Source organism: Biomphalaria glabrata, chromosome 13 (genome assembly GCF_947242115.1).
Source record: "Biomphalaria glabrata chromosome 13, xgBioGlab47.1, whole genome shotgun sequence".
Taxonomy (NCBI): Eukaryota; Metazoa; Mollusca; class Gastropoda; family Planorbidae; genus Biomphalaria; species Biomphalaria glabrata.
In genome coordinates, this window is record NC_074723.1 from 17940820 (window position 1) to 17963212 (window position 22393).

The following is a 22393-nucleotide window of genomic DNA, read 5'->3' on the forward strand; positions in this document are numbered from 1 at the left end:
ATAATTTCAAACAATTTCATGCTAAAAAAAATGCATCTAAAAGCATGAGAATGCATGAAAGAGTTCGTTAGACTTATATTGATTGCAGGGAGATTAATACTATAACATGACTCTCAAACACATCTGGCTTACTGTAAACAAAGTTTTATGTAATACTGGGATAACTGTGGCAGGGGGAAGTGATTTCTATAATGGCATTAAAAAGCTAAGTGGCAGAAATTTTTTAATTCAAAATTTAACTTGAGCTGAGGTTGTTTTCTTTGGTACCTAAGAGAGCTACCCCTTCCACATGTGAAACAATGTCCACTAAAGCGGACCAGAATGTGAAGAGCATGTTAAAGGCATAAATAATAATGACATTAACAACAAGAATAATTCTTGTTCTAGTCACCGTAAAAGAAAACCTATTCGCATAAATGCCCTATATTTTTGAGGTAAGGGAGGTGGGCTTTACATATATTACGCATGCTTATTAAAAAAAAAAATTACATGCTTTCAGAAGATCATAAGATATAAGTAGATGTAGTTAACATTTGAAAACATAGTGCAATCAATGAAGATGATAGTGAAATCCTATTTTGTACACAACGCATAGACAGAGTGAATCATGGACTGTCTTTTTCACATTACATTTAAATTGGAAATTATGCATTTCAATAAAATAGAACATTTCATTTTGAAACATATGAGTAACAAAAGACTAAGCTTTCATAAAAAATCCGCAAAGAAAGACTTAATGTTTCCTCATTGGAATGCAATGCAGTTTTGAGAAAGAAGACACCGGAACTTGTCCATAAAATTATAACACACTTTAAACACAATGAATAATATGAATGTATATAGGATAAAATAGTTTTTCTGTATATAACATATTTAAAACAAGGTTACAAAGACAGTTTGTGTGGAAACACAAACTCAAAATCGGCCCCCGAAGTGGTCCACCCAGGCAGGCTTCAATATTTTCAGAAAGAACATCCAAATGAAATTATATCAAAGACAAATGAGAGATAAGAATGGAGAAAGAAGGTTGACAGATCTTGTGTAGTGCCCCAACGGTCCAGCAGATCAAAGGATAGGTGCAAGTGAATGCAAAGTTAGATGTGAACCTGGCCTAACTAGTTCCCCTTTCAGACCTTGTGGTCTATAGGGCAGATGATGTAAATTTCATCTGTTTTTTTTTTTGGCCTACGGTTAAGGAGGGTGTCATGTAGCCAGCACAACAATCAACCGCCTTTACTTTTCCCCAACCAATGTTAGGTACCCATTAGAGCTGGGTGGACTCAGAGGCGCCCAAAGATTCCAAAGTTGAAAATCCCAGTCTTCATCAGGATTCGAACCCGGGACCCCCGGTTTGGAAGCCAAACGCGTTACCGCTCAGCTACCGCGCCTCTCCTGGCCTAACTGAAGTCTTATATTTGAAGTAATTGTTTTGAAAAGGCTCAAACTCTTATTCAAATAAAGCATTTACACTTTCAAAAAAAAAGTTCACGAAAATGAAGTTTACAAGATTAGTATTCGTTTTAATTGAGGTCTAACTTATAATGCATGATAATTAGCTTTTACTCTTTAAAAAAATGCTTGCATAACTGATTTTAAAAATTAGATTTTTCGCTTTCAGAAAAAAAAAAAGTTGCCTTTGCATCAGAACTTTCAATGGTCTAAAATATTGTGATGTCGGATTTTAAATATCTTTTCTAGTTTACGAGATCTAAACGGGACGGACGGACAGACATTTCGCACAAAACTAATAGCATCTTTTCCCCTTTCGGGGGCCGCTAAAAAACACTATGTATTGAAAGAACGTCATGTGCTTCAACTGAAATCCAAACCCAATAGAGCTCTGAGCGCCTTTTAACTACATGCTTTATATAATCTAGATACCTATCAACTTCATGTACCTGGACTCTATCAGAATACCTAAAATCATTCTCAAGATTGGCAGTTAAGTTTTTGAAAATGAGATGTGCACTAGCTGCTGTGTTAGCTTGACATAAGTTTTTGGTGGACCATAAACTGATCTTGAGACAATAGTGAAATAACTTTTCAATACATATAGATACAATTTTCATTAAAAATAAAAACATGTTGCAAATGTGTTTATTTACTCTGTTTTAAAAACAACACACACACAAAAAAAAAGGTAATATAGCTTGAAAATATTAGGTCTACGCTATACAACACTTTCTAAAATGCCAATTTTCATTAGTAAAGAAGGTATTTATTCTTTTTGCTTTTTTTCATATTTCAATGTCACCAGTAGAAAAAGAAAAAGAGTGAAAGACTCATTACAATTAAAAAAGACAAACAAATAGACAACACAAAATAATTTACAACTACTCTGCTCATTAGGGGACGTTTAAAAGCCATTTCACGTCAACAACATTAAGGGAGGATAATTCAAAATTAAAATTACTGAGCAAGACAATGAAGAGGAAAAAGAAAGAAGGGAAAAAAATGACTCATCTAAATCAGCCACAATCACTGATAGTGTTAGCCTGACACCAACATAAGTACTTAGATGTAGATAACAAACCCAGAAACAAGTCCAAACGGTGTCACAATTTACTTGTCAAGAGACCAAGTGATGGGACATGGAAAGCTGGTGGGAGGGGGGCAGGCCGATGTTTTTGTATCTAAATGTCACAGTGTTCCCACGGTTCTACCAGCGTCCCTCCCCTTCCAAAAAAAAAAAAACACCATTGCTGTGGTTGTTTCATGTGGGTGGAAATGTGCACCTGTGTCGGAACGTGTTCACATGCTACATGTGTACGTTTCACACAGGCAGTTAAGCAACTGTTATGGGCCCACTGGACCGATTGGCGTAAACATTGACGGCACGAGCACATCCTCTTTCCCATTGGAACATTTCTTTCTGACTTATTAGTGCAGTGTATTGTGAGCAGTTGTATTTCTATAGTCCCTCCCCCAGCAATCTTCTCTCGTGTATTTTATTTAAATCAAGTCTTAGCGGAATGTATTTCAGGTCAACCCCCCCCCTTTTTTTTGTCACAACAATAAAAAAAAATTAATTAATTAATACTATGACAAAGTCAAAATACTCTAAGAGAGTGATTCCCAAATTACGGCCCGCGGGGCCATATCCAGCGCATCACGGTCCTATCCAGCACCAAATACTTTGCTATGAGAAATATTAAAACCAAATGTGAACAGGATAGAGAGTTTACACCGTAGACCGTACTGACATGACGTCTAAATCTTTAATAGCATAGCCATAAGCACTTATAGCCTATTAGGTGTGTTGAGTGAAAAAGAGGAAGAGGCGAGGGAAATAGAACCAGTTCTTGTTGTTCTATTCTGACGTGGTGGCTGTCAGGGTTGTCTTTTAAACCTTGGCTTTGGCTCGTTTGCCCTGGCCCCTGGCATTCCAATAACAGATTAGTAAACAATAGCAAGAGCTAACAGATGAATTGTCCGTAAATACGCAGTAGAAACGTGCACTTATTTAGTGATCATTTGCATATGATGAATAGCATTCTAATTATAGTTCAGCAATATGTAAAAATAAAGGATATATATATATATATATAATATATATATATGTATCAGTGACATAGGCTAATATAGTTTAACAGCTCTAACTACAAGAGCATCTCTTGATCTTCAGCCATAGCTAACAAACAACTGCAGTCTAAGCCTCAACTAAGTTTTAGCTCTAGACCTAGTTACATATAGAGACGAAAAAAAAAAAAAAAAAAAAGTCCTTGCAATGCTGCTCTTCAAAACTAACGCAGTGAAACAACTGCGAAGTCGTACTTAATGTTTTAATACCCATCCTAAACACGGATAAATCAACAGTAAAAGGAAAAGTGGTAAAGCGCTTGGCTTTCTAACAGGTGGTCCCGGGTTCGAATCCTGGTGAAGAATGGTATTTTTAATCTGGGATCTTTTGGGCGCCTCTGAGACCACCCAATTCTAATGGGTACCTAACATTAGTTGTGGAAAAGTAAAGGCGATTGGTCGTTGTGCTAGCCACATAACACCCTCGTTAATCGTGGGCCACAGAAACAGGTGACTTTTACATCATCTGCCCTGCAGATCATAAGATCTGAAAGGAGAACATTACAAGGAAGCGTTACAAAGCCAAAGAACCAACATTCCTCATAGTGTAAGAGTGACTGGGGTGCGTTCTAATAGGCAGCACACACAAGAATTGGTGCAAGAAAAATATAAAGTAGGCAGTGGCTGAGTAATAAAGCGCTTGGCTTCTGCACCGAGGGTTCTCATGTTCGAATCTAGGTGAAGGCTAGGATTTCTGAAACTCGGGATTTTAGGACGCCGCCTAGTTCACCCAACTCTAATGAGTACCTGACAATAGGTGGGGAAAGTAAATGCGGATGGTCATTAACCGTCGGCCATAGAAACAGATGAGCTTTAGGCCATCATCTTTCTTTAAGATCGGAAGGTCTGAATGGAATACTTTACTTTTACTATTCTGCCAAATGTTTCAAGAAACATTCAAAGCAAATAGTACATCCAAACAGAAGTTAGTCTCCTAGTCGTTTAAGGTCATGTTTTAAGGTCATTATTGTTTTCGGTTTCTGTTGTTATTTTTAACTGATTAAGAAAGTAGAATAACAAGGCTATAGTCTGGGTCTGTACTCCCTAGTTGATTAATAGATGGCGTAAATCATCGCTTCTCATGACTGTGGTTGCTCAAATGAAAATTATTTTTTTTTAATCATTTTGTAAATTCGTGCATTAGCTCTGCTACAGGGATTCACAATCCAAGACGACCGATCTATAGACGAGATCAAAAAGTGCACAGAGAAAGCTGCTTCGTCTCAGCTCACGCGTCAGAGAAAACAATAAATTTACCAAAAATATTTTCCCTTGATAAATGCGATGCTTTTTAATGTCTTTTTAACACTCTATTTATATAATCATGAAGGCCCTAGCTAGTGTGTTACATTGAGGGTGATATTGTTTAACAATCGATACATATCTGGCTAGAGTCTTGTTTTTTTTTTCTGATTTGAATAGCAACATTATTTTCTATACCCCCCCCCCCCCATTCGTAAGCAAACGTAAACTATGTATTTTAAAAAATACTTTAAAAAAAAAAAAAGCTTTTTATATCAATGTGTATCAATTAGTTTAAATCAGTCATGTAATTAAATTTGTAATACATCTATACTAACAATAATAAATCTGTGCGATTAGAAATATTTTTTTTACCAATTGTTTTTGTTTAGCGCAATTTAATGCTTTTTTAGCGTTCTCAATCCGTTATAATAACTTGTCTGGACCAGTTGAAAAGGGAGAGAAAGAACGGGGTATCTGGGTGATAACTTTAATGTTAATTAACTAAATGATCAATATAAAAAAAAATGATTCTTGTGTTGCCAGGTAAAAGAAATAATTGGGCAAAATTTCATCTTGATGCGAGATTGGGTATCGGAGAAATAACGTGTACAAACTTTTGGCCAAACAGCGAGACACACACATAGACAGACAGAAACACAGACAGAGTTGGGTAAAAACAAATATAATGCATCGAAAACAAGCTGCAAGAGAAGTGCTGTTGACAAAATAATGATGACACAGTTTAAGCCACAGGCGTTCGCCCCCTTTATTAATATTACAGCGTTTTTGAAACAATGCAAGTTGATAATAGAAGCTACGACCTGATGTAAATGTCGGATAACATGTGGAAAAAAGTTGTGGAGGAAAGGGGGAGGGATCGAGAGTAATTTAGACTTAATTGTACACAATACGCAAGTCCTTCCTGTGGCGAGAGTGTTGTTACTGAGCTCAAGTAGGTCAAGAGCAGATAATGAGTTAACACTAATCTAGTACTCTGTACCAACCTCCCAACTAAATTAGATTCAGGGCCACGTGTCATTCAGTTGTTTTTCTTGAAGTACATTTTGTAAAGGGTCAAGACCAAGGACTCTATAGTGTAAAGACTATATTTATTTCAAAGATTATATATATCAAAGTAGCTATGTTTTTACCCGGCTATGCTTCGGGTACTTTTCTCGATCTGTTTCTGTTTTATTATATTTGGCATCTATGCAATAATAATTGATAAAATCTATGTTAAGACGCCTCACTGACGTAATTCTACAACTTTCTTGTTGTGGGGAACTTTACATATCCTTAGATCACCGATATTATCTAAGGAACATTCATGTCAAGTTTCATTAAGATTAGTCAAACGGTTTTTATAAAGTCCTCCACACATCCATACTTATTGGTGGGGGCATCGCGCAAGACTTTAAACTAATATTTAAAGAAGAAATAGCGAAACTTGTGCCCAATGTTATTGTTGAAGTACACTAGGTTTTAAATATATTGCTTAGTTTTATTTTTTTTTCCCTATTTATTTTTTATTTTAAAAAATTTTTGCGTAATTTTACTTTTTCGCTATTTATTTATTCTTTTTCACTTCGCCTAGGGTCTCCAATAATCTAAGCCGGCCCTGATCCATAAATCTTACATTCTACTTCTTATCTCCCATAGTGCAGCAAACCTACGCCATTAGTTCTAGCCCTATTTAATGTTGAAGCAAATGTAAACATGGAGCTGTTTTCCCCCACCTTCTTGTCCGTAAAGTAAAGGAATAATAGAATAATCACACCAGACAATAAATACATCTTTAAATAACTCACCGCCACATAAACTGGTAGGTAGCTGGGTGATGAAAGAAAATGAACATAAAAAAAACGGAGGGGTGGGGTCGGCACTAGTAAACCTATATCATTCCTATCATGGGCGTTGCCAGGATTTTTTCTCCCCCCCCCCCCATCGCAAAAAATATATTTATATGTATGTATGTGTGTGTGGGTGCATAATCTTTTAATCTTTATTACATTCTGACACTTCATTCTTTTGGAAGACGTTTATTGTGCCCTAGAATTTCTTCATGGAAGTGGAAAAATTGTAGAGTCCCCGTCATTGCCAGCAAGGGGTCTGGGGGAGCGCTAGGAGCTTCATTTCGAGGGGGCGGGTGGCTACGCCCATGATTCCTTTAATAAAACATTTCTCTGCGCTCTTTAAGACATCATACATATTGAATCTAGAGTGTAAAATAGATCTAGATGGCATAGTTTACAATCCTAATGTGTCCGTCAAATCGGGGGTATTTTGTCTCTAAATTTTTCCGCTACTCTCTCCATCGTGTTCAAAAATGTCTTTGACATGGTCACCAAACGAAGATAAACACGTAGATTATATCAAAGTAGTTTACATAGGACTCCAGTTAGCAATTTACTTACGCTAAAAACACAAATCTTATTTAGAGTACTGCACATGTATGCCACTGAGTCATCGCAGAAAACAAAACAAATCAATAATGACTAAGGAGTGGATTGACGAGCCTATAGAAAGAAACAAACAAGCGAGGGACAGACTGTGAGGGACAGACACAGTCGGGGATATCCCAACTCGATGAATGAAATTGTTACTAACCACAGTACAAACCGAAACCGCCTTGGAAAATTTGATGTGTCTACAGTCGCAATATAGGACAACACGTGACTCATCTGGGCCATTCTAGGCGCATCCATTCAAGGAGTCACAAGAGGCGCGACAGTTCACAATTTTCTCATTTAATTCTAGAAAAGAACTTGAAAGAAGACCACGCCATTTTTTTTTTCGTTTGATACGCATAATTTAGCAGCATGAAAAAAAAAAAGTCAAGGTTTGACAAAACGTCTTGAGAGGGGGCACTTCCAAGAAACAACAAGCGCTAGTAAAAATATTTAAAAAAAAAAAAAAAAGCAATATGACTCTCCTTTAAGTAAACATGAACAAAAATTTACAAATAGAAAAAAAAAAGATTTATATAATTTATATGTGTGAGGGTTGGTGGAGGGTAGCAACACAGCTAAGAAGTTATATAAATAATCTTTTTTTTTTTTAATTCAAATATCTATTTCTTTGAAAAGTTTGGGCTATTAGAATGTCAAAACATAAACGGAAGCGGCAAACACAACTCAATGGATTTTTAAAAAATTGTATTTCTACTTCAAACTACAGCTCAATGAACGCAAATGTGAATATGTTTAACATTGTAGTGGATGAGAGTGTATCACAGATATTGAAGCTTGAAGTTGCCTTGTTGATGGAGTTAAATGTGAAGTGATGTGGTCAAGTGCCTGTCTAGGAAATAGCCATTTAGTCTATACATTTATATATCACACTACACAGAGGGCCACTTGTTTTAGTACTTCAAATGTGATATATTATTGAAATAATAACATTTCAAGAATGTTGACAAGTATTTGTAAAATCTGAAAAAATCTACACAAAGGATAAAATTTTTTTTTTAAAATAAATTTTTCTTTTAAAGTGGTTGTGGTGGTCGAGAAGTAAGGCACTTGGCTTCCAATTGGAGGGGTCTCAGGTTCAAATCTCGATAAATACTAGGATTTTGACTTTTCAGGGCGTTCGTAAGTCCATCCAACTATAATGGGTACCTGACATACATCAAGGAAAGTAAAGGTAGCTGTGCTGGCCACATGACACCCTCGCTAACCATCTGAAGGTCTGAAAGGGGTACTTTTCTTATTAACTTTAAGAGTGAAAAATGTATGTGTAGTAGAAAAGGGGCTGGGTTATTCTTGACTTTAAATAATAATTTGAATAAGACTACAAAAACATATAATAAGAATCTAAAATGGGGGTGAAAAGTCATTTTTATTTTTTTAAGCTAAGTTTTTATCTGAAATTCAGTTATAATAATTTAACTGAATCATGAATCATATATGCTGTAAAACAGCTTCAATACAGACCACCATGATCCCCAAATGATTTATACCTCAAAAGGACACAATTAAGTGCTTAAATCAAGAGTACCCACCAGTCCATATTTCCTATGCTTAAATTTTGATTCAAAAGAGACATTTTAAATTACACAAGAATATATATAACACATAATCTTCAACTGGAACTAGTTTCTACTAACTATAAAAACATTTTAAAACATGATTAACCCTTTTTTTTTTTTAAATAAAAATTTTATCTTACAAAAGTTGAAGACATTAAAGATGTATTATAAGTGTGTGTGGAAGGGTATAAAGTGGGTTGTTTCAATTCAAGGTAACATATCATATACAAGAATTCACAGGCCAAAAGTATGTGTAGGTGTAGCATTGAAATGCAGGCCATTCTACCCAAAAAGCAAAAAAAAAAGAATATCATGGATTGGAGAGTAGTCTGTGATAGTATGTAGGATGTTTTCTGAGAATATAGATAAGTGATGCTAGAATTCACAGGTCAAAAGTATTGTAGTAGATTGGTTGGATGTTAAGTTATTAGGAAAATCCTTAGTGATGTGATTTATAACGACAGATACGTTAAGAACTTTGAAGTATACGGACGTATTTTCATTATATCTGGAATTATTACAGGATAGCATCTGTTAGACACCTTATTTATATAGGTTAGTTATTTTAGTTATTTAGCGACGCACCATAGTAGACGCATATTGAACGGGACTAGTGACGTTTGGGATATGTTGGGTTAGAGACCGGAAAATCAGTTAGCGATAGAACACTCCAGGGTAACGACGTGTTTAGTGACAGAGACTTCTACTGTGGCCCTTTATCATAATAAATATATATTAACTTGTTCATCATCGTTGACTACATCTCTTCACCTGTTACAATCGATGTGCCAGTTCTTGTTTGTGTTGTTGGTCAACTACACGTAATACACCCGAACAATTACACCCAAACGATTGCAGAGTAATTGGTTGACTTCAATTGGGATATGTTGGGTTAGAGACCGGAAAATCAGTTAGCGATAGAACACTCCAGGGTAACGACGTGTTTAGTGACAGAGACTTCTACTGTGGCCCTTTATCATAATAAATATATATTAACTTGTTCATCATCGTTGACTACATCTCTTCACCTGTTACAATCGATGTGCCAGTTCTTGTTTGTGTTGTTGGTCAACTACACGTAATACACCCGAACAATTACACCCAAACGATTGCAGAGTAATTGGTTGACTTCAAGACAGCCTGAACTAGCAACATCACACATCATAGACATTGGACCTATTTCATTGGATTAAACTTTTGTTGATTCATGATCAACATTGTCCTAGCAAGATTCATTTGTTGATGAATATGGCGTGTGCCAAGGAAGTATATTACAGTATTAAAAAGTATGTGTGTGAGAAGTATTGAAATTCAGACCATGCCAAAAAGAGCAAGGGGGGATACATCTAAAATACTATGTAGGAAAGCATTACTGGGATGTGGGATACGCAGGATAAAAAAAAAAGGGGGGGGGGGGAATTCTAACTAAAAAGCAGCATGTATATAGAACCTTTTCAAATATTAGAATTCAGGCCCAAAATGTATAATATGTGGGGAGAAGGTCAAAGTTTCATTATTAAGTGGGCTGTTCTAATTTAATGTGACATACTCCGTTCCCCCCACATGCATTTGTATATATTATATATATATATTTCCCCTCGAATAACTGTAGAGGAACAGTTTTATATTATATATATATATATTTAATTAGAAATTAAATTAGCTATTTGTTTTCTTTCGTAATTAGGGAAAATTTTGACTTAGAGACAATGACGCAACTCATAAAAATAAAAACTTGACGACATTCGACAGTTCCCTTCGCTATTATTAAACTTCTTTTTTGATCAGCATCAACAAATTTATCTTGTTGGCCTTTTGCCTAGTGTGTTTTTGATTTAGCTACCTCCATTTGACACAGACACAACGCGGGGGAGAAAACATTATTATAAATATAAAGAAGGGCAAATGATTGGTAAATAGGTAGCCAAATGTGCATGGTGTGTCAATATACTTGTGATATTAAGGTGAAAAGGTATATTATATTTTACTGGCACTCTGTGCATGCAGATTGAAAGTTCCAAAGGGAAGGAGGAGAGGGATTTATGGGTTCACAAAGGAATGGGAACTTGGGGGTGTTCAGCCATACTGTCTGAAATCTCTTATGCTGACCATGTGGATTAGTTCACAAACATTAATTTAAAAAAAGCATACATATATATAATTATATATATACATATACCATTTACAGTCATCTTCGAGTCCATAGGAAATGAGAAATGTGCTCATCTTCTGCCACGAAAGAGGAGCTATATATTTATATATATATATATATTATATACATAAATTAGGAAAAGCTGCAACTGGAGAAAAAAAAAGTTACATTTTCAACTACACCCCTCCCTGTCCAAAAAAGTAAATAGATTATTTTTCTGACAATCTAACAAACTGGTTAGTGTAACTCAGTGTAAGGCTACAGCTTCTAAAGGCTATGTGTAGTCGGTCATGACAAGACAACTAAGCAATAATAGTGTTTGTTGTGTGGTGAGTGGTCAGGAAAGAAAATACACAATGACATGGTTAGTCAAACTTGTAGATCTACTCTTAAAACAAATTTTTTTCTTTGCTTACAAGATCTAGATCTAACTGCATAAATCTAGATCTATTTTTTTTTATGAGATTGTAAACGTTACTGTATGTTTTTTTATTAATTAGAGTACAGGTCAATTAAATTCATGTTTGTATGACGTCACATAGAAACCCAGTGAAAATCTTATTAATAGTTTTAGATGCACAGAAAAATAATAATTTAAAGTATTTTTGAAAATAAAATAAAAAGAATCTAGTCTAGTTAATATCTCTTCATTTTCTGTAAATATCAAAACACATAGATTTGATAGATCTAGAATCTAGATAATCTAGATCTAGAATCTCTAGAGTGGACTATAGATTCTAAGAATCTAGATCTAGAGTATATTAGTATATATATGTATATTATATAGTCTATAAAAAATATATATATGTATATATTATATATAACAAAAATTGTCAAAACCATCTGAGTATTCTGAGTTTCCCTTCAAATTTAAGGCTACTTTAAAACTTTAAATAGTTAATTAAACTTATTACTTACCAGCTTCTGTTTGTTGTGACACTGACACTTGAATAATCAATGAAATAATGATAACAATGTAATTGCATACCACTATTTTAATTATGTTTTCCATTGAAGATTCTAACACAAAAATCTGAGACAGTCACAATGTCGCTACTACGGCTAATCACTAATTTGACTAACCTAGACTCTACATTAGATACTAGATCTACCTACTACAGTCAAGTACAGTGGCTACAGTCTACAGATTCAGAAATCAGATATTATATAAATATAATAATAATTTTAAAAATATGATATTAAATCATATTTGACTCAATAAGTTTAATTTGAGATATTCTAAACCTAATTTAAAACTTGAAACTTGACAACAGGTAGAGTCTAGTCTACAGTTGAAGTTAACACTATTAACAGTGACTAACAGTCACAGACACAGGCCTCACAGTTCACAGGCAGTGCACACAAAATCTAAACTTGAAAATGATTGATACAAAAATGAAGTTGAAAATCTAGAATTCTAGATCTATATAAATCTTATTTAAAGTATGAAGTACATAGATCTAGATTTTTCTAGATTCTAAGTGTCATAAGTCATATTATCACTTCACAACTAGATAGATCTTTGATATTATCCAAATGATCGCCGACTGTCGAGAATCCAATGAGTGGACACTCTCACTATGTGACAATGTCAGACTGTTATGTTGACTGTCCTACTTCCTCTTCGTTAATTTTCTTTTATAATAAGAACACCGACCTAGATTATATATCGATATTATATAGGTCTGTGAAAAGTTTCGTGAGGATTGTTTTATGTTTTAGATATTCTACATGTTTCGAATGTTCCTTTAGAGTTGAAGACCATGGGTGCATTAGGGGAGAAGGGGGTGGGGGGTTCAAACCACAATAAAACGAAATTCCATCCGCAGGCGTAGGGTCGAATTCTGTTGTTTTGCTTTATTTTTTTTATTTCATTGGAGAGAAGATATTAATGAAATCCCTTCTTCCATAAAAAACACTCTAAAGCAAATATCAGTCGCCTAATTTCATGAGCGTAGCCAAGGGTGTTTTTTTTTTTTAGTTTAGAACCCCTTCCTCTCCAGAGGAGGGATGCGTTTTAAATTCAACCCTCCGGGGGGTTTTGAAGTTATAAATATATAGGGCCTAGGACCGGTGGGATCGGATTCCAGTAATTAATTGACTAATTAACTAACTTTTAATTGATTCATGTCTTGACTATGCCAATGAATAATTGCGCAAAGTTTCAACTTGATCCGAGAATGGGTGTTGGAGAAAAAAACGTGTACAAACTTTTTACTAGACAGCGTTGTAAAAAGACTATCTATTTTTATCAGGACTAATATGCCTAAAATACTTGCAAAAGATTGCTTATGAGGTTAATCAGTAGATGATGGTGCAAAAAAAATATTTCAATCTAGATCTTTTATAGTTATGTTAATCACAGTAAAAGTAAATACCGAACTTTAGAGGGCTTTCATTTCAAAATGCTAATTGGTGGGATCATCTGAAAATATGTATTTGGTAACATATTTTGAAGGGAGATAACTAGAATAAAATACTTTTATTACAATTTACATAATATCGTCCCCTTAAATAACCATGGACTATGGTAGGCCTACATCTTTTAAGTTATTGTTGACAGGATTCAGCATTTGGTTGTAGTTGCAATTTACCATTACGCTAGAACAAATTCGTACAAGTGCTCCTTCTTCACTAGTGCTATTAGAGAACGGAATAGGTTGCCTGAATCAGCCATGAAAAAAACAACGACTTAGCAGAGTTTAAGTCATTGATTAACATGCATGACTAGATTGACACATGAGATGCGTATGAATTACTTGTATTTTTTCTTTGAATAACGTATGTAATATATAAGATAAGATATTGTTGTAACTCTAAGGTAGGCACTCAACGAAAGGCAGGAGGTAACAATAAACTAGGTATTTATTTACAGTACAAACAGGTGTTCAGCCATCAAGTCCCAGAATATCCGATCTCAAGTGACACCAGTCCTTTCCTATCTAAATACCAATACAGACCACCGACACACTTCCCAGTGCCGCCTGTTAGACACCTTATTTATATAGGTTAGTTATTTTAGTTATTTAGCGACGCACCATAGTAGACGCATATTGAACGGGACTAGTGACGTTTGGGATATGTTGGGTTAGAGACCGGAAAATCAGTTAGCGTTAGAACATTCCAGGGTAACGACGTGTTTAGTGACAGAGACTTCTACTGTGGCCTTTTATCATAATAAATATATATTAACTTGTTCATCATCGTTGACTACATCTCTTCACCTGTTACAATCGATGTGCCAGTTCTTGTTTGTGTTGTTGGTCAACTACACGTAATACACCCGAACAATTACACCCAAACGATTGCAGAGTAATTGGTTGACTTCAAGACAGCCTGAACTAGCAACATCACAGTGGCGACCCCGACGCCCGAAGTCTGAACATCGAACCGGACCTCGAAGCAGAACGTTTACTCAGGTGAGGGTCGTGCACTCGAAGTTATAAGATTTCATCGGAGTACGGCTGAACACAGCAGCATCGCAGAGTGACTTTGTTTTAGATCTACATGCAGTCGTCGCCTGTTTGATCGCACGTTCAACGAGCCGTTAACTCAGGGTGACCTTCGTCAGGACCGTAATCATCGCAACGCCTGATCTTCATATGCTGAACCGACCTACAACCAGAGAAACCGTTCATTCATAACGGGTGAGAGATCGTTAGTGAACCTGTTGGACATATTTTTTCTTCGTCATAGGAGCCACATTGAGTATCAAGTTTTACCTCGCCAGTTCGAGAAGGACAGTTTGCCCGCTGTCAGAAGTATTGTGAGTACTACAAGTTTGGTAGCTAACTAAATCGAAATCGCTCTGTCGTCTTACCCTTGGAGAGATTCTTGTGGAGCAGTTTGCTCATTGAACCGGTTGCTTGCCACGTTTATAACGGTCACTGTGTTTAACCTTTGGAAGGTTAGTGAAGTAATCTTTATCAGTACTGAACATTGATCTATCTAGTATTCGTCGGTCTAGACCATACCTAGACTTGTTAGCAGTGAAGTTGTGGAAACAGCTACATCCACTTAATTTCGTTGAAAACCGTTAATCGTGTAACGGAACGTCGTCGGAGGTGACCTTGGTTTCACCTAGTCTACATTGGACAGTTTGGTCTATTGAAGCAGAGTACAACAGCAAACTTCGTCGTACTACCGGAATAGCAGCAGAAGCAGTGAACTATTTTAGAGAACCGTTATTCGTCAGCCCAGATCAAGTCATCGTCAAGAAAGTCGTTATTCGTCAGCCCAGATCAAGTCATCGTCAAGAAAGCCGTTATTCGTCAGCCCAGATCAAGTCATCGTCAAGAAATTCGTTATTCGTCAGTCGTCCAGATCAAGTTGCCGTCAAGAGACTGTTATTTGTCAGTAGTCATCTACACAAGTCAAGTCATCGCTAGAAGAACCGTTAACCTATTCGTCAGTAACTGTGTATACAAAGTCGTCGGAACTACACATACGGTCATCAACAGTCGTCGAAGAAACTGGAACATTTTGCTGTGGCATATCAGGACATCTGTGGCATTACGTGGGATACTGGTAGCACCGGAGAACAGAGTCAGAACTGGAAGAGAGGCAGTGGAATTTGTTGTGATCTAGCATATTCGGGAGTCCGAACAAAGGGATCTTTCTTATCAAAAGCTAAGTGCCATTTTTCTTATTAGTATATGTTTAGATTGCCCTTAGAAATAGATTTTGTCTAAATTTGGTACGTTAGCCTGAGTAAAATCAGGTGGTGCGCCTTAAAACCCGTCGGGGTAGAAGACGTAATTTAGATGAAAAGCTATATTATACGTTTAGAGTTGTAATTTGTTTTGTTTGTGTAAACGTCATATCCGTTGTTGCCTGGTTACTTCGTGACGTTATCATTGTGTGCCATATTGTCACATCCCAACCCATAGTGATAGTCTCATTTAATTATTTCATTTGTTTATATTATTTTAAATTATTTATTTTTATTAATTTAATTAGATCTGTAATTTTTTTCACTTAATGATAGAAAGTGCGGGTAGGATTCTTTTACTGTGAATCAGACTAAAATAATTTTAGTTTGAGCGGTTAAAATCAAATATGATTTTGCCATGAGAATAATGCCGAAACTGGCTATGTAGTCAAACACTATCGTCTGGCTAAATTTAGATCTGCAAATTGTTGTACATCTCTTTGGTACAATTTAATCATCTAGACTCTAATTTGAAATATTATTAATTGAAAAATGAATGAAGGTAGTACATTCTAGATATATGTATCTTGTTGAAGATATATTTGACATTGTATACACATATTTGTTTCGTATGGTTAAATAGAACCATAATCTAATCTAGATCTAGACTCTAGACAGTCTTTGAATTTACTCTAAACACTTCACTGTGACTTCAGTCATACCAGATTTTAAAATTGATCATAGTTATTCATACTAGATCTAAAAGTCATAGTGCTCTTGATAACTATAGATCTAAATAGTATTATTATACATACTATAATATACTAGATTTAAATTTGTGTGTAATACTGGACCTAATATACAGATTTGAATATAACCATAATAACTCAGACTAGATTTACACATTTACTAAATCTATAGATAGAGACATAACATTTAAAATTTGTATAAAAGTGTGGAAAAACATAAATATAAAATAAGTTTAAAGTATAGCCATAACCAATATAGGCTAAGTAAAAATATATATAAAATATAAAACACAATGGCTACATCATCATATGTGGACCTTAAGGAGGTTAAGGAAACCGCTATGCAGGATGGAAAGGCCATGGAGTTAAAAGGAAAGGATTTAGCCGCTTATGTACAGCAAGTTGTGAGGGAAGAAATGGAACGTCAAGATAAAATAAGAAGGGAAAAAGAAGAGATAGAAAGACAAGAAGAACATCAAAGACAAGAGATAGAGAGGCAAGAAAGGATCAGAAAGGAAGAATATGAAAAGCAAAAAGAAGACCAAGAAAGGCAGAGAGAGCATGAAGCTAAAATGGAGAAGATGAGATTGGACGCAGCACAAGCCAGAGCCCAAACTGAACAAAGAAATAACACAAATAACTCAAATAATTATACCACTCAAAGAGACAACCCTAATTCACAGACATGGCTAAAGAGAAAAATACAAAGTTTTGATGAACAGAAGGATGACATTGGTGATTTCCTGAAAAGATATGAGGCAAAAATGTCTACATTTAATATGCCTGAAGAAGAATGGTCTGAAATACTGATAGACTTTGTTCATGGTCAAGCTCTAACAATATGCCAAAATCATGACCATCATATTGATGATAGCTATCAGGTTTTAAAAAGAGAGTTATTAAATGCATATGGTCATAATGCTACAACTTTTAGAAAGAAATACTTTGACAATATACCATCATTAGGAATAGAACCCCAAACTACCATTAATATGGAAAAGGATTTTTTCAATAAGTGGGTAAAATTAGAAAAAGTGAATAACTCTTATGAAGGATTAAAAAATTTTATTCTAGTGGACAACTTTGTAAATAAATGTGATCCTCAGTTACAATCTTTTATTAGAGAAAGAAACCCAAAAACTATAGATGAAATAACAGAAATAATGAGAATATACAAAAATGCCTATCCAAATAAACCATTTTCTGATAGGGATAAGAGCAAAGTAGATTTAATAGGATACACCAAAGAAAATGTTGATAGAAGTAGAAATAGAAACAGATCAAATAGTGGAAATAGAAAATATAGTGAAATAACCTGTTTTAAATGTCAAGGAAAAGGTCATATAGCAGCTAACTGTAGAAGAGGGAATAGTAGGTCTGGAAGTAGAAATAGATACAATGAACAAAATAACAATAGATATAGGAGTAGAGATAGGAATGACAAGGGAAATTATAGATATAGGAGTTACAGTAGGGAATACAAAAATAAAGGTACAGATAGGGTATATTTCATGGAAGGAAATAGGAACAATTTTGCAGTGTACCCAGGGTTTGTAGATAGAATTCCGGTGGAACTAATCAGGGATTCAGGTTGTAACACTTTGGCAGTAAAAACTAAATTTGTCAAACCTCATTGGTATAAAGGGTTTACTAAGAAAGTAGAATTAGCAGATGGCACTGTAAGGGAATTTAAAGCTATAAGGGTGTACATTGAAACTCCATTTTTCACTGGTTATTGTGATGGCATTGCAATACCAGAAATGAGATATGATATGTTAGTAGGAAACATAAAAGGAGTTAAAGAATGTTCAAGAAAAGAATTAGAAGACTGGCAAAACAAATACAAAAACATAAGACAAAATCATGAAAACATAGAAACACAAAATATAACAAGTATGATAATAACAAGATCAATGGATAAACAAGATGAGAAACAGGAAAATACAATAAATGTAATAAGTAATGATAAAGAAAAAGAAACCAGTAATGTAATACAAATAGAAAATACAGATGTTAAGGAAAGAGAGATAGAAAATGAAACACAAAATAGTCTTGAAACACAAATATCTCAAAGTGAAAAAGAAACAACACCCACATTTGCATTAGAACAAATGAATGACAATATTATTGGGAAAATTTATTCAAGAATATCAGATAAAAACAATAATAACCCAATGGAGAAATTTTGTATAGAGAATAAAATATTATTTAGACAAACAAGTAATGATAACAAGAAAATAAAACAACTTGTCTTACCACAGAAATATTGGAAAGATGTTTTAATCATGACACATGATAATAATTTAGCAGCACATAGGGGAGTAAAGAAATGTTATAGGAATTTGTCAAAACAAGTATTTTGGCCCAAAATGAAAGCAACAATCAACAAATACATAAACTCATGTGACATATGTCAAAAGAGATCTAACAAAAGCCTAGTGAATAAAGCACCTATTCAAGAAATGGATGAACCTACAGCACCATTTCAGAAAGTATCTATTGATTTAATAGGTCCTTTAATTCAAACTGAAAATAATAACAAATACATTTTAACAGTAATAGACATGTTTAGTAGATATCCAGAGGCAATCCCATTATCAAATACAAGTGCAGAAAATATCATTAATGCCATAACTCAAAAAGTAATTACAAGACATGGTATACCTAAAATTATATTGAGTGATCAGGGATCTCAGTTTAAGTCAGAACAATTTAAGAAATGGACTAAACAATACAATATACAACACATATACTCTTCGGTTTACCACCCGGAGAGTAACGGTTTATGTGAACGATATGGTGGATCATTAAAAAGATCACTAACAAAAATAATTCAGAATAATCAGAACAAGTGGGATCATTACATTAACTATGTACTATTTGCTCATAGAAACAACATCCATGAAGCAACACAATTTTCACCATATGAAATAATACATGGAAGAAAACCCAGAGATGAATTAGATGTTTTTAAAGAAAATCTAATAGGCAATGAGAATAAATTAAATAATGACAGTGAAACAACAATCACAACAGAATTGAAAGAAATATGGACTCAAGCATATAACAACAATAAGAAGTACAAACAAAGTGCTCATGAGAATATAAATAAGAAAAGACAATTGAAAACACTAGAAGTAGGAAACAATGTATTAATATTGATAAATGACCTGAAAAATAAAATTGGTAAACAATGGAAAGGTCCATTTAAGGTGATAAAACAAATTAGTGATGTGAATTATCAAATTGAAATAAATGGGAAAATTAAAACATATCACATAAATAATTTGAAACTGTATCATGATAGAGAAGATGAGTTGATACAAAACATTCAGGAGGAAATAGAAAATAAATTTTCAGAAAGAGAAGAATGCTTGATGATAATAACAAATGAAAATCATAATGAAAATGATATTAAGGAAATACTTGTAATAGAAACAAAAGAGAATCAAACTTGGCAAAAGATTAATCTTAATAATTTAACTAAGGAAATGTCAAAAGATATAACTAAAATAATACAGGAATACAAAGAAATTTTTTCCAGTATACCAGGAAAAACTAATATTATTAAACATGACATTAAAGTAACAGATCCAAAACCTATCAAGCTTAAGCCATATAGAATACCGTTACATTTACAAGACAAAGTAAAGAAAGAAATAGACAATTTACTAGAATCAGGTATAATTGAGCCATCAACATCTCCTTATGCTTCACCAATTGTGATAGCCAAAAAGAAGAATGGAGATATAAGGTTATGTATTGATTATAGGAAACTTAACAACATCACAGAATTTGACCCATATCCAATGCCAAATATAGAGGATATTTTACATAAATTAAATGGAGCAAAATTTTTTACTAAATTGGATTTAACTAAAGGTTATTGGCAAATACCTTTAACAGAAAATGCAAAACCTTACACAGCATTTGTAACACCATATGGTATTTTTCAATGGAATTATATGAGTTTTGGATTAGTAAATGCACCTGCCACATTTAATAGAATGATGAACATGATAATTGGAAACAAAGAAAATGTTATTTGCTATTTGGATGACATATGTATTTTTAATAATAGTTGGGAGGAACATTTGGTAGATGTAAAAGAAGTATTCAAAATAATAAAAGAAAGTGGACTTACAATTCAAGCAGAAAAAGTAGAAATAGGATTGGAGGAAATAATTTTCTTAGGACATAAAATAAATAACAACATGATTAGCCCTATTGAAGATAACATAAAGAAAGTACTTAATATTGAAATACCTACAACAAAAAGACAAATTAAAAGCATATTGGGAATAGTAAATTATTACAGAAAGTTTATAAAAAACTTAGCAGAAATAGTGAATCCACTAAATGACTTACTTAAAAAAGGAAAACCTCAAAAAGTAGTTTGTAATGAGGAATGTGTGAAAGCTATTGACAGAATTAAAGATGTTTTTAGTCATGAACTAATATTAAGACTACCTGATAAAGACAAAATATTTTATGTCACAACTGATGCATCTGGTAATGCTATTGGTGGTTGTTTAATGCAGAACTATGATAACTTACATCCTATATTATATGTAAGCAGAAAATTATCAGAGGCAGAGAAAAAATATAGTGTCATTGAAAGAGAAGCCTTAGCTGTAATATGGGTAATTACTAAGCTAGAGAGCTATTTAATAGGAAGGAAATTCATATTATTAACTGATCATAAACCTATTCAGTATATACAGCAAAAGAGCATGAAAAACAGTCGTGTTTATAGATGGTTCTTAGCACTACAGGAATATAAATTTGAAGTGAAAGCTATTAGTGGATCTGTGAATATTGTAGCTGATCTATTGTCTAGAATGACATTGAAGTGAAACAATTTTGTAAATAAACTATGATTATATTGAGTATGTAATATATATTAATATATTGACACCATTTATATGTTATGGAAAAGGGAGATAAGTAAATTTGATGTTAAGCATTTAAAAGTAAGTATGGATATTTTTTTTATGTGAATCATTTCATATATCATTGACGAAAGTTAGTTCTATGGAAAAGGGTGAGTATAAAAGAAAAATGGACAAAAGCGTATAAAAGGGTGGTAAGAAAAAAAATTTATTGAATGTGTAAATAAAGTTTATAATTGTTTTTTTGAAATATTGTATTTTATCAGATTACTGCCAGTGAAGAACATTTGTGACGTGTGACGTGCCCATATGATGCCACATTTTCCTCCATGATGAACTGTGTACTAATGAAGATGATTTTGGAATGTTATGAACTGTTATGAACATTGACGTGAATATGAGGAACTGTCAAGATGAAGATGTCAAGATGAAGATGTCAAGATTTTATGTTTGTGGTCTTCCCCTTAAATTGAAAATGCCCTTGTAAGACTTGACAGTAGTGGAAAAATATTGACATATTTTTTTTTCAAGGGGGGGAGGAATCTGTTAGACACCTTATTTATATAGGTTAGTTATTTTAGTTATTTAGCGACGCACCATAGTAGACGCATATTGAACGGGACTAGTGACGTTTGGGATATGTTGGGTTAGAGACCGGAAAATCAGTTAGCGTTAGAACATTCCAGGGTAACGACGTGTTTAGTGACAGAGACTTCTACTGTGGCCTTTTATCATAATAAATATATATTAACTTGTTCATCATCGTTGACTACATCTCTTCACCTGTTACAATCGATGTGCCAGTTCTTGTTTGTGTTGTTGGTCAACTACACGTAATACACCCGAACAATTACACCCAAACGATTGCAGAGTAATTGGTTGACTTCAAGACAGCCTGAACTAGCAACATCACACGCCCCAGGTCCTCAACACCGTTCATAGATAGCACAAAGGACGTCCTCTCGAGTCAAGACAGCCCGGACTTCCATAACTTTAGCCGGATCCACAACAGTCCTTCTTCCTGTCTAAACATGTCTTCTACTAGTTGTGTTTGAATGGCGCTATGATGCGCACCATCAGTGTGGCTCGGGAGGGGAG

General features: G+C 34.2%; 1 protein-coding gene and 1 long non-coding RNA gene across 2 annotated transcripts in view; one reads left to right on the forward strand and one right to left on the reverse strand.

Moving 5' to 3' along the window:
* Positions 1-12606, reverse strand: part of LOC106057418 (uncharacterized) — a 28983-nt gene extending 16377 nt beyond the window's left edge. The window contains exon 1 of the mRNA XM_056007801.1: positions 11922-12606. Coding sequence (XP_055863776.1) covers positions 11922-12015 — 94 coding nt within the window. The 5' untranslated portion in view covers positions 12016-12606. The remainder of the gene's footprint in view (positions 1-11921) is intronic.
* A 1380-nt stretch (positions 12607-13986) lies between these two features.
* On the forward strand, positions 13987-22052 carry LOC129922455 (uncharacterized). Its single transcript, XR_008774443.1, has 2 exons — positions 13987-16216; positions 21562-22052. It is a non-coding gene; the product is annotated as an uncharacterized LOC129922455 (long non-coding RNA).
* The last annotated feature ends 341 nt before the right edge of the window (positions 22053-22393 follow it).